The sequence below is a fragment of the Taudactylus pleione genome, unplaced genomic scaffold (genome assembly GCF_031769625.1).
Source record: "Taudactylus pleione unplaced genomic scaffold, aTauple2 ptg000095l, whole genome shotgun sequence".
Classification (NCBI taxonomy): domain Eukaryota; kingdom Metazoa; phylum Chordata; class Amphibia; order Anura; family Myobatrachidae; genus Taudactylus; species Taudactylus pleione.
Genome location: NW_028284497.1, coordinates 15,919,010 through 15,931,933, shown reverse-complemented (window position 1 = coordinate 15,931,933; position 12,924 = coordinate 15,919,010). Strand labels below are relative to the sequence as shown.

Below are 12,924 nucleotides of genomic sequence, written 5' to 3'. Positions count from 1 at the left end.
TTAAGAAAGTCACAGTGAGTAGAGGGACTCAGATAGGACAAGGGAGAGATGATAGCGGCACAGGGTGCATTTAGAAAAAGACTTATCTCTGTAGATCAGTTATGTTTTTTTAAAATGTAGAATTGACCACGTCCGCTTTACCAAAATTCAGGCCCTGATTCAGAGCTGGACGCTCTGACAGAGCGCTCGCTCTGAATCAGGGCTGTCCCTCCTACTTTTTGGAGCGGCCTCCTAGCCACTCGCAGCTATAGCGAGCGGCCAAAATGATGGTCGCGATGGTCAAGACCATCGCGACCATCGGGCTTGCGACGAGACCCTATCAGAGCCAAAAGCACTCCCACTGACACCACTAGTGATGTCAGTGGGGCCGGCCCCAGACGGTAGACGTTCCCATGGGAACGCCACGCCCCCGGCACACCCACCAAAGGGGGCGTGCTGTCAATCACCATCGACAGCACGCCCCCTTTGGTGCAAGACCCATAGCGACGGCTTGGCTGTCGTTATTCGGATCTCGCGCATGCGCACGACGGAGTCGCCTCTGTCATGCGCATGCGCACTTGGGCAACATCGACCCGCTTGCGAGCGATTGTGAGCGCTCGCGAGCGGGTCTGAATCAGGCCCTCTGTGCGGAGGGGGGGGGAGTGTATGGGTGCTTGTATAGGCATGCTCCGGGCACCATGGCTCCATGCTACCTCTCTGACTACTGGGGGTGCTGAATGAGGGGCACTACTACAGGGGGCATTGCATAAGGGGCACTACTACTGGGGACATTGCATAAGGGACACTACTGTTGGGGGCACTACTACAGGAGGCATTGCATAAGGGGCACTACTACTGGGGACATTGCATAAGGGGCATTACTACTGGGGGCACTAAGGTGCATAAGGAATGTTCCCAGAGTGATGAGAAATGGTGGTGTGTCATGTTAACACTCCCCCATTTTTCAGTGGCTGTGCCCCTTGTGGCATGTGGCCATGCCCACTTTTTCGCGAGCACACAGTGAAGGGGGGTCTTCGTTTTTCATTTTGCCCTGGGCTCCAAATAACCTAGTTACGGCAATGATTACACCTCTTCATTCCTAAAATTCTCAGATGCGCCTCATTATTTATTAACAAAATCATGAGAGGGAGGAGACATTGAGGGTCAAGTTTAATAGAGTGAGAGGTTAGAAAATATGAGAGCAGAGCAGTAAACTCTCACACTTTTTAAACTTGGCTAGTGTAATAGAGTCCGAGAACATGCAAACTCACATGTTTTTAGACTAAAAAAACTCTCACGATTTAAACTCTCATCCAGATGTTTTCCCATTTTGAAGATAAAACTCGACCAATGTGACAGTTTACTACTAAACGCTTACATTTTCTAAACACTCATCTTATTACAATTGGCCCTGAGACGTCACAATAGACATTTGATTGTTATATATTAGTTGAATGTACCTTGAAATGTATTTTCCTATGTAAAGTGCACCTGGAAAGTGCATAAGGTGTCCCTTTGTACATAGAAGCTAAGGTTTATTTCCACTACGCCTGAGGATCTGTAAAAGTGCTATTGTCGACAGAAAAATGCCCTGCCTCAATCATGTATAAAAGAACATCCCTACATTCCCAGAATGCACTCTGGGCCTGATTCAGCGCCGGACGCTATTTGCGCTCGCTCGTTCAGAAAAAGGGGACGGCTATTTAAATTGAGCGCTCGCTTTTTGCGGTCTGTTGACGCCTCTATGTCTGACCGAGCGAACGAAACATGCGTTCGCTATTTTGAAAAGACGCCCCCTGGCCGCTCGCATCATACGTCATCTCTTATCTATTTATTAGATTAATCGAGTACATCGAAAGGCGTCTGAACTGCTTGCAGTGCTTGTGGTTGGATTTTCCTACCGCAAACATGCGAACAGTTCAGGCTAAGAGACAACCAAGTGACGTGGCCGATGACGCTGCTTTGTTAATTATGCACACCCTTAAAACGCCCGTTTTGACCGTTTGGCACGCCTGCGTTAGGATCTCCACTCCCCGTTTTCAAGCACCTTCCCCTGTTACCACCCACAAACGCCTCATCCTGTCACTCAAATTAGCAGGCACTCGCTATTTTGCGAACACATGTTTTCCGACCGCACTGACTGGCGAATGCGCATTACGACCCATACGCATGCGCAGATGTGCGAACATCGCTCGGAGCAAACGAGCACCCGCTTACGAGCGGCTCTGAATCAGGCCCTCTATTCTCAATTTGAATCTCATTTAAATAATATTTCCCTGCAAAATTAAATTTTTTCGTACATGTGTAAAACATGGCAAAACAATGAGCATGAGATGGCCTAGCCTGCATTTTCTCAAGGGACAGAGGCTCTGTGACTATTCCCTGGCAAGGCAATGCCCCAATTGATACGTCCCCTCTTCACCCCTTAGGTCTGATCCTACAACACTTGAAAAGTTGAACGGAGATAAAGTACCAGCCAATCAGCTTCTAACTACAATGTCACAGACTGTGTTTGAAAAATTAGTTAGGAGCTGATTGGCTGGTACTTTATCTCCATCCAAGGCTTAGTAAGTAGAACCCTAAAGCCAGGATGTATTAAAGGCAAAGCTGGATTAAGGCTTCATTGCACCCTAGGCAAGGTACTCGTTTGCCACTCTTCTGCTTTCCATCTGAACTATCCCTACAAAAATACATTTTCTAAGCAACTGGAGCTAAAGCCTGAAAAGTGCCCCACCCACTATACATAGAAATGAACACATATATGAGGAAAGGTGGCACTCCAATCCAAAACAGATAAGGGTGTAGTAAAATTTTTTAACATTCGGAATGTCGACATAAACATTATATCGACATGTCGACATTCACAATGTCAACATGGATATGATGTCGACAGTCTGCATGTCAACATAGCGTTTTTAGTGGATTTGAGCCCTAACCCTAACACAGCCGCACGCTAATATGGTCTATCAACATTGTGCCTGGCGACATCCTCAATGTCGAGGTTATGACAATGTCATCATTATAAATGTCGACATTTTCACTATTGAAATTATGTTGATTCTGAATATCCACATAATAGCTGCCTACGAAAGATAATAACTCCAGGGGCCAGAGCAAAAAATATTCAGTAAACAAATGATTGAAACAACAGCTGGTTAACAGGCGATGGCTACATGCCATTGCAAGGCAATGCCGCAACAAACCATAATGATTGCTATGGGTATGTGTATGGTGTATGACCATCATACACCTTTCAACTTTGCAAAGATACCAACACACGTCACCCACAGAATATATGTATCTCCTGTCTGACGGGGGTTAAGCCTGAGCCTAGGGAACGCTGAGAAAGTGCTATGATGGCAGAATGGTAGTTATAGAAGATTACGGGGCTGGGACTGGCAAATGCAGGATTTTGAAAGGGGGGTTTCCAAATATGACGTCTCTCCCATAGTGCTCACTGCGGGAGCTGGAAGCTGGAGCTCAGGAGTGAGCTCCAGCCAACGGCTGCCACTGTGGGGAAGGAACCGAGTGTCCGCCGGCAACAAAATCTCAGCGGGCGCCCGGCAAATGGAGCCTCCCTGGGGGGGGGGGGGGGAGGAGTGCGGGTAGCTGTAGCAACGGGCAGGGTTGATTTCTAGGTACTCAGAAACCCCCCTTGCGTTCGCGCATGGGGTGATGATCACAGAGGGGCTATGCTGAATCTATGGAGATAGCAGTATTAGTGTATCATTTTCATAAGGACTAGACATGGGATGTAGTTACTATCCCGGCGGTCAGGATGCCGGCGCTCAGAATACCGGTGCCGGAAACCTGACAGCAGTCTGAATCCTGGCACCAGAATCCCGATCGCCGGTATCCCGATGGTAAGTATTAGGGTTAGGGGGAGGGTAAAGGTTAGGCTGCGGGAGGGGGGGGTTAGGGGGAGGGTTAGCATACTTACCTTCAGGCATCGGTATTCTGACCGCCGGCATCCCGTACCCAACCCCTAGGCATGACTGGATTTAGAAACTTTAAATGTTGTCCCAATATATATAGGAGTTATAAATAAGTAAGAGAGCACAGTCACATGCCTTAAAGTTGCGTGATCATACCATGATGTGCATGAATATGCCCCATTAGGCTTATCCTTCCCTGGGGACAACTTTGTGGGGGAAGAAGGGGGACTGAGATGAGAGACAGAAGAAAAAAACTCCATGTAATGCTGAGAACCATAACCAGCGACCCGGCGTATGACAAATACTATTCAAAACTATTTGAATATACTCTTTATTGCTTGTTCCTGGGATAGATTTAGCACAAATGTTCAAATGAAATCAGGAAATGAAAACGTTCCTTATGTTTTCCTACAATTATAACTGAACATAAATTACGACAAGCAGAATTTTACAGAAAAATAAAAGTAACTCATTAAGGTGAAGGTCCTAAAGTTATAGTAGGCTGAACTTTCAAATAACATTTTTAATTTTTCCACCGTCTGCGCTGCCAACTCAACAACAATGAATTGCTACAAATATCACAGTGTCACTTCCTAAAAGCAAGAAAGTAGACACACTCCTATGTATTCACAAGACCACCAACAGGAACATTTGGCAAAAGTAACTAAGCTTTGCACCTATTTGACAATTAGTAAATGCTGTTAGTAAATAACCCTTAATATGTAGATTTGTAAAACTCACGGTTACAAACAGCAATGTATCCATAGTTATTGAGAATGCACCCAACTTACACTGAGGAGTTTGTCTAGCTCAGCAATCTTCTGTGGAAATCCCACTGATATCAGCAAATCAGCCTGGAGAAGTATAGGGAACAGTGTGAGAGGGAGAGAGCAGGGGGAGGTCAGTGTCTGACAACACTAATGACAAAGCAGACAGATTACTCAAGTAATAGAATAACATCTCCTTACCTCCTTACAGAGTTGGCTGCGAAAATCATCCACCTGCAGTAGTACAAAAAAAGATTGTTAACAGGTTTGTTTATAATGAATATGGTTTTGATCTGTTGCTTTGTATTACAATATATATAGTAGACAGCTCTACCTGATAGTCCTGAAACAGACCCAGTTTTTAACCAAGTCTAGGAGCAGCCAGCTACGATGCCCGTCACAGAAGGATCTTCTTAAGATGTACAAACAATAAAATCCAGCTCTAGGTTCTAATCACTGAACAGCCACATATTGATCTAATTTGGCCACATATGTGGGTAACCAAAATGGACAAACTCAATCTTTCAGTAGTCATGCCAAATAGCCAAATGTCTTGCGCGCCATTAAGTTTGTCTGCCCAATGACAACACACAACAATTGAAATCTGGATGGATTTGTAATAGTTTTCAACCCCCTTGGTGATTTGGTCTAAATTAGCAACCACAGTTATGGCCGCCTTTACCCTACTGTATATCTCACTGTCATCCTTAGCTTCCATTTGTGTGACAATTTCTAGCAATGAAAACATCACTACAGCAGTGGGACAGAGACTGACTGCTAAGGTAGCACATTAGCTGGGACTCTTGTACCCTCAGGTACAGTTTTAAATCAATTATGTCAAAGCAGCACCACATTCTCATCTTTACACCTGGATGGTGCATCCATAACAGATGATGTTTTCTGTCCTGGAGGTAAATCACCATATTGGCCTAACTAAACTTAATGTTGCACGGATTTTCTTTTCTTATAAAATAAAATATGTGTGTAAGGCTCCCATAAATGAAAGAAAAATAAATAAACCAGACACTCAGGTGACATGAACATTGCTTATGCCATAAAATCGCCTGTTCATTTCTTTTGAGTATCAATTAAAAAGTTTATTAGTAAAAAATGAAAATGAAAATGAAGCTGTAGTAGCTTAAATGCTAAAATACTGTAGAGAATATTAGCTATTTAGAGTTCTATGTTCTGGGCACTAACAAGGCAGCAAAATCAAGTTCTGAATTTTGTTGGTCAGTTCTTTAAGATTTGGCAATGATCAAAATTTGTTTAAAAAAAACCTTGGTATTTGGCCAATTTGTGGGGGTATTCTTAAAAATAAATGTATACCGATGTCTAAAGATAGATCTGATAAAGCAAATAAAAATAGCACTCGATTAACATTACACTATAGATAATGATAAAACTATACACATAAACACACATATATATATATATTTATTTATTACATACACAGTAATATAAATATATATATATATATTAATAATTCTTTATTTATATAATGCTTTTTGTACTTTTGAGTGTGAGGAAGCCATCTTGGTCCATTTTAACAGGAGATAATATTACTGTATGTTACAATATGTTTTTGAACTGTGTGGGGGGAAACCAGAGCACCTGGAAGAAACCCATGCTAACATAGGGTGAACACGCAAACTCTGCTGATAGTGTCAGTGTATGGGGCCCAGAACCTATTAATGTGAGGCTGCTGGTCTCATAAACTTTTAGCAGAGTGGCGGCAGTGAAGATGTGCAGTGGAATGACACTTGGTGGATTTAAGGTCATGTAAATAGCCCCACTAGATAACAGTCAATACACTGGGCCAGTGTGCATAAGGTGTTAAGTGTGTTGTGCAGTTGTTCGGTGATGGTGGTGGGTAATCCACACAAGGTACAGCTAAACCAGATCTTAGGTTTATTGAACAAGGTAAAACAACAATGAGCATAAGATACAGTCCTCTGTAGTCTCTTCTGGGCGGGTATATCTGTGGGAGTCTCAGCGTTGTGTCCATTCATTAGGATCGCCAGGGAGAAAGACTCACGAACAAGGCGCTCATTCACAGTGGCACATGTCGGAGTTCAGGCCTTCCGCTGAGCTCTGGTAGGTCCTAGAGACCGCTGGCTTAGAGTTACCTGTTTGCATCAAGGATGGAGGTAGCGCATCCAACATCCCCCCTTGCTCAAGACTGCCCCCCATCACATGGCACAACATGAGCAACACACACTTTGACATCCCACATGTAATGAGAACCAAGAAGGGTTATGCAAACATAACATTAAACAACAAGAAAATACATTCAAATATGTTCCAGTTTACATCCCTGCAAGAAAACATTCTGGACATGAGAAATCAAAACTTTTGTCAACATGTCGGCAACGTGTCACCTGAAACAAGAAACACATTAACCAAAACATTTATTATCAGCTCCCTAACAAAATTATGTTTGATAGCAATGTCAATGGCCTTCTCTGAAACAGAAACATTCAAATTACATTTAGTCCCAACAGTAGGGAAGGCAACTGCAAGTACTTCTCTATCTTCTCCTTTTGATATTAGACATACAACCTTTGACACTTGCCTTTAACTTAAGGACTAATGGTAGATTTCCATTCTTGCCAAACACAACTTGTTTTTGGCTCATGAAGTGTCTAAACCACACAGCAAACAAGTCCAACAAACTCCTCACTATACTTTCTTGGTGGTTTCCCCTTGTTGCTTCTCTTGGAACTCCTGCTCCTCGAATGGTTATCAGCATTCAATATCTCATTCTTTGACACACTTTCAGCTGCAGGTATGAGTAGCATCACAAATATCTGTGGCTGTACAATATTCTGACTGTCTTTAGCTGAAGTTATCTCATAACACACAACATACCTTGACAGTACGAGCTTTTTGTTGCTAGGGTCCCATAGACCTTTGCTCTGTTTACAGTATCATGGCATGATGCACTCAGTAGATTTAGAATTAGGTTTGTGTATTCTCTCTTTAGGTACTTTTGTGATAAAGAGCTGTTTGTACTGCTTTGGCCCAAAATTTTTAGTCAAGAATTGCATCATTCATGGCTAAAGTATGGCTCGAGTTCTTTCAACTATTATCTGATTTGGTATGCCATTTTCTCTAAGGTAGTTGGCTAGATCTTTATTCTCATATTCTCAGCCATTGTCAGATATTAGTACCTTCAGTTTCAGACCTGTTTGTTTTTCTATGAGATTTTTGTACACTTTGAACTTAATTTGTTACTTTGTTTTTGTTCGTCAGAAAATAAACATGTCATCCTTGTAGCATCATCAATGAGTGTCAATAAGTAACGTTTCCCACTCATGATTTCTACCTCCATTGGTCCTTACACATCAATATGTACTAATTCCGATGGCACTTGTGCTTTGGATGCAAACTTGGGAAAAGTGCAACGTGTTTGTTTGCCCCATACGCAATTTTCACATTCTGGTCTTACAGGATTGTCCATTGACAACCCAGTCGCCATACCACTTAGAAGCTTCTGTATCTGTATTTTGTCATAGACTGGGTGTCCTAGCCTCCTGTGCCACAGCTCCATTGACTGGTTGGATTCAGCAGCTACCATTGCATGGCACTGTGCCTAGGGTATATATTTGTTGGTAACAGGTTGCTGCAGTAATTACAGTCCCTCTTTGGTTGTACACAACACACCAATGCTTAGCAAATTGGACTCTGTATTCTCTCCTTTCAAGTACAGTGATGGCAATTAAATGAGTTCCTAGGTTAGGCACAATTAATACATCTCTAAGGCTGTGACAATTTCCTTGCCTTTCACCTTCAAGCATAGAGTAATTGTCTCAAAATTTTGCGGCATTTAGGACATTGGGGTCTATTTACTAAGCCTTGGATGGAGATAAAGTGAACAGAGATAAAGTCATACTCTTGCATAAGATTTTGCAGCATTGCTTTTGCAACCTCCTCATCATCTATTATAATGCCTACTGCAATCATTCACATACAATGTGCACCTGAAGTTAATTCTTCTCATTAGCCCTTTATCTTCAGAAGCTATTTGCAGAGTTAAGCTGGGTACATACTTACCAATCACCTGCCCGATGTGCTGGGTTTGACAGTTGAACTGAGCGTGTATTTAAATTGCCTGCCCAGTTAAGCTGTCAATCACCATCGGGTCCCTGCAGCATGTGTACGGGCAATTGGCGGGTCCCACACACACACCAGCAGATTACTCATATATCTTTCAAATATGTCGGCCATCTGCTGTGCTGCACAGCAGATCAGTTTTTCTGTGAATTACGTAGTTCTCTGACATATCCACTGTACACAGCTTTTCCCACAAATCATGTGAGGTCTCTTTACCCTGGGTGATGGAATAAACGTGTGATTACATAGCTAGACCGATCCTACCATAGCTCAATGTACTTCTCTAGAGCTTGAATTATCACCCGGGTTGCTAATAACTTTCAATAACTTCTCTTGCTTTAACTGCATCTCCATGACAAATTTCCATGTAGCATAGTTTTCTGCACCTGACAGCTTCTCAAAACTCATGCTGATCCCTGCACTATACATTTCTCTCAAACAGGTGAATAAGAATCCTCTGTACTCACTCAGATCCTCTTACTCCGTGTTGTTTGCATCTTTATTGATCTTGATATCGGCTTGTTCCATATTCGGGCTATCTGGTCTTTTGGCAGCTGGATTTGGTAACTGCCTGGGTTCAGATCCCACTTGTGCTAGTTAAAGACTGTATCTGGGGTTTGAGCCATGACTGGGTCCATAACCTGTTGATAATGTCAGTGTATGGGGCTGTGTACTTGCGGTACTCTGTGGGCTCTGCAGAGCTGGTATATCTGCGGGAGTCTCGGAGGTATGTCCCTTCACTTGGAATGCCAGGAAGTAAAGATGCGTGGCTAAGGCACTAATGTGCACTAGTGTATGTCGGAGGTCAGTTAATCTGCTGAGCTCCGGCAAGTCTGCTGGCTCAGTTACCTGTTTGCACTGAGGATGGAGGCAGCGCAGGAGTGCTCATCATCCAACAAACTCTACACAGTGACAGGACTAGTCATAAATCAAACTCTTGACCTCAACGCTACTACACTGTACACATATATGGCTTAAAGCTGTATCAAGATAACAACAAAACCTAAACACATTTCACATAATAAAACAGGGTCAGTTCACAACTTTGCAATATGTCGGACATGCTTGGACTCCCTAAAGGAGTTATGACATCTGTTTAAAAAACAGCTGGTGACTATACCACTTACGCCATCAATAGGTGGTGTTATTGGTATGGTCTCCATTGCCGGCAATAACCTTTCTGGCTTCAGCAAACTCTTCCAGGATTTGCGGAGTCCCTGTTGGGTTTCTGTACTATGCTCATGCGCCCATCGTGTATGGACATTAGTCAGTAGCTCGTCACTAGTAGCGCTATGCTGCTAGCAGCTCAGCAGAGGATGTCGCAGAGAGGCGGGACACCGCAGACCTCACCGGACAGGTAAATTATGTGAAATATCATGGCATATTTGTTAGTATCATGTGATACTAAACTAAATATGATGCCCAAAAATAGTACTGGTAAATGGAGCCCATAATCATTTATCCCAATCACAAAACAAATGACTGTGAAAATGTGGACATACATACTGTACATATATACTTGCTTACACTCCAGGAGTTTTTCCGGTAGACTTCCAACTGCGGAGAAGATCTTCTGGAGATGTCCTGCATCACAAACCTCTGGCCACTACTCCCGGGAAGAGGGCAAGGCTGTGATGATGCGATTCACTATGAACTACGCCATCATGCCCTTGCCCCCCACAATATAGAGGGATATTCAATAAGGGAGCGAAAAGTCTGTGCTGGACTTTTTGCTCCACATCGGAGATTTTCCTGGGATAAAGTATCGGGCACGCGCCCGCTTTATCCCAGTATTCAATTAAAAATCTGCAAAAACGGGACCCGGCGAATTTAGAGGAACGAAAAAAAACGGGAATTTTCGGGAATTAATTGTAGGACCCCCCTAATGCTGTCCAGATATGGGGGATCACTATGGGTACCCCGTTTTTGGCTGCAAAAGAAAGTCGGGGGTTTTAAATAGCCGTGGCAGGTGTTTTTTTCCCGACATTGAAGAAGTGATGCAGAAGAGCACTTAGGTTTTTTTTTTCCGGTTTTTTAAGTGGTCTCATCAAATTTGGGGTACATGAAAATGGGGGTAAGCATTTTTTTAAGTCCCTAGAATGACTTTTCAAAATTCTGCAAAAATGCACCTGCCGCTAGCACCCGCATTCTAGAAAACACCTGCTGCATACATGAGGACCCCCCTGAGGCTATTCCGCTAATTTAATAATTTTTCAAACACTTTTTTTTTGTTTTTAAACCCCAAAATTAAAGTAAATTTTTTGGGGTGTCCCGATTTTTTTTTTTTTTTACACAGTTCCTTTTTAAATGACATTAGAAGGGGTACAGGCTAATTTTTTTAAGCCTGCACCCCTAAACCCCAATTCTGCCCTTTTTTTTCGCCATTAAAAACATGGTGAAAACTTATCCCTGTTTTTTTTCAAAGACTTTTCGAACCTGCGAGAAGTCTTTGAAATTGAATACGGGGTTAATTGAAACATGCGAAAATGACATCATCGGCGATAATTTATCGCCGATTCCGACTTTTCGCAGCCTAATTGAATACCCCCATAGTGCCATGAATTGCTGCAATATGTCACAGAGGGTGCCTCAATTATATGATTGTTAACACCACATTCCATCCCCCCCATACTTCCACCCTAGATCCCTGCTTCCAGTAGCTGCCAGTAATTGGTAAACAGAATAGAGTAAAATAAAACATGCAATTTTAAAAGCAATAGTTCATGTAATTCATGATCATAAAGTATTGTTATAAGACACATGATTCTGAGACAAGGATAGTGCAAGGTGGGAGAACATTGCCAGGTGAACGCCTGACAGGAGGCTTGTGCAAATACTGCTGGTAAAGTCACCACGCCATGTCCCAGCAAACTAGTAGAGGTTTCACTATTTCTGTAGTGTAGGCCATGTTAGGGTAGACATAAACTATAAGGCTGATTTGCAGACCCCAGCAAACAGACAAGTGTGTATATTAACAACGCATACCCTGGCTGCATGCAAGAGATTTGTAGTGATATTTAATCCTCATTTGGTTTGTCATTTAATCCTCATGTTTCTTGCTTTTCAGATCTTCCGCTAGTTGAATTGCAGATCGTATTCCTTCACTTTCTGTATTGTAAGACTCCGTTTTCAACTGGCAAAAATTTTGACAGGCCAAACAAATCGTAATGTCTGTTAACCTTTAATTGTGAGTTGTGACTATACATTTCCTAGTTGCTATAGATATTATTATATGAAGCGATTATATGTGCAAGCCACTGTGCACGGTTAGTTTTTCTGACTCACAGTACTGGGGTCATAGGTTAGATTCCAACCATGGCCCTTATATGTCTTGAGTTTGTATGTTCTTCCTTCCTTAAGTGGGTTTCCTCCCACATACTGGTAGGTAAATCAGCTCCTGTCAAACTTAACCCTAGTGTGTGTATGTGTGTCTGCGTTGTAAGGTGTATAGAATGTAAGCTACATATAAGTTCAGCAGAGTACAGGCCTCAGCCTTATGACAATGCTGTTTTCACAGTATACTGCTTGCTAGTGTGTTGTGAAAATGGATCTTTGTATAATGTGAGCGTGCGTGGTATGACATTGTGCTGTTTAATATAAAGTTACTATAAGAACCTGTGACATTCCCTGACTACAACAGATAACATTCATGTGCATCCAACACTTTTATCTACCTACTCATGTAATCTCATAAATACGTGTAATATATACGTGTTTGGACTCGGAGGTGCTCACATTACCCCGCACACGCCCCGTCCTTACCCATATGACTGAAATATGAAATGTGCCAAGCATAGAGATAGTTAGGGGCTAAAAAGTACCCACAGAACTGGTGTCTTTGTATGTGTGATATATACTATATATATTATATATATATATATCTGGACCTAGAACAAATAAATACATACATACATACACACACATGTATACATATTTAGAAACACATACACCTACTGTGCCTCTCACCTTGTCTACAGCTGCTGGTGAAATATGTACGTCTGCCATTTCTATAGAACAATTAAAGTCACAGGTAGGGAGAACGTCCTGTATGTGTCTTCTTCTTCCTGTGAATATAGACGTTACGTTACAGCTTTTAAGAGAAAGTGAAAGTAAAGAGGAAGGGACTT

The 12,924-nt window shown here is 42.5% G+C and overlaps 1 protein-coding gene across 1 annotated transcript in view; it reads right to left on the bottom strand.

Annotated features, from left to right (window-relative positions):
* The window catches only part of PSME1 (proteasome activator subunit 1), a 27,509-nt gene extending 14,585 nt beyond the window's left edge, over positions 1-12,924 (bottom strand). The window contains exons 1-3 of the mRNA XM_088470012.1: positions 12,764-12,924; positions 4,883-4,915; positions 4,706-4,768 (exon numbers count right to left, since the gene is read on the bottom strand). Coding sequence (XP_088326138.1) covers positions 4,706-4,768; positions 4,883-4,915; positions 12,764-12,802 — 135 coding nt within the window. The 5' untranslated portion in view covers positions 12,803-12,924. The remainder of the gene's footprint in view (positions 1-4,705; positions 4,769-4,882; positions 4,916-12,763) is intronic.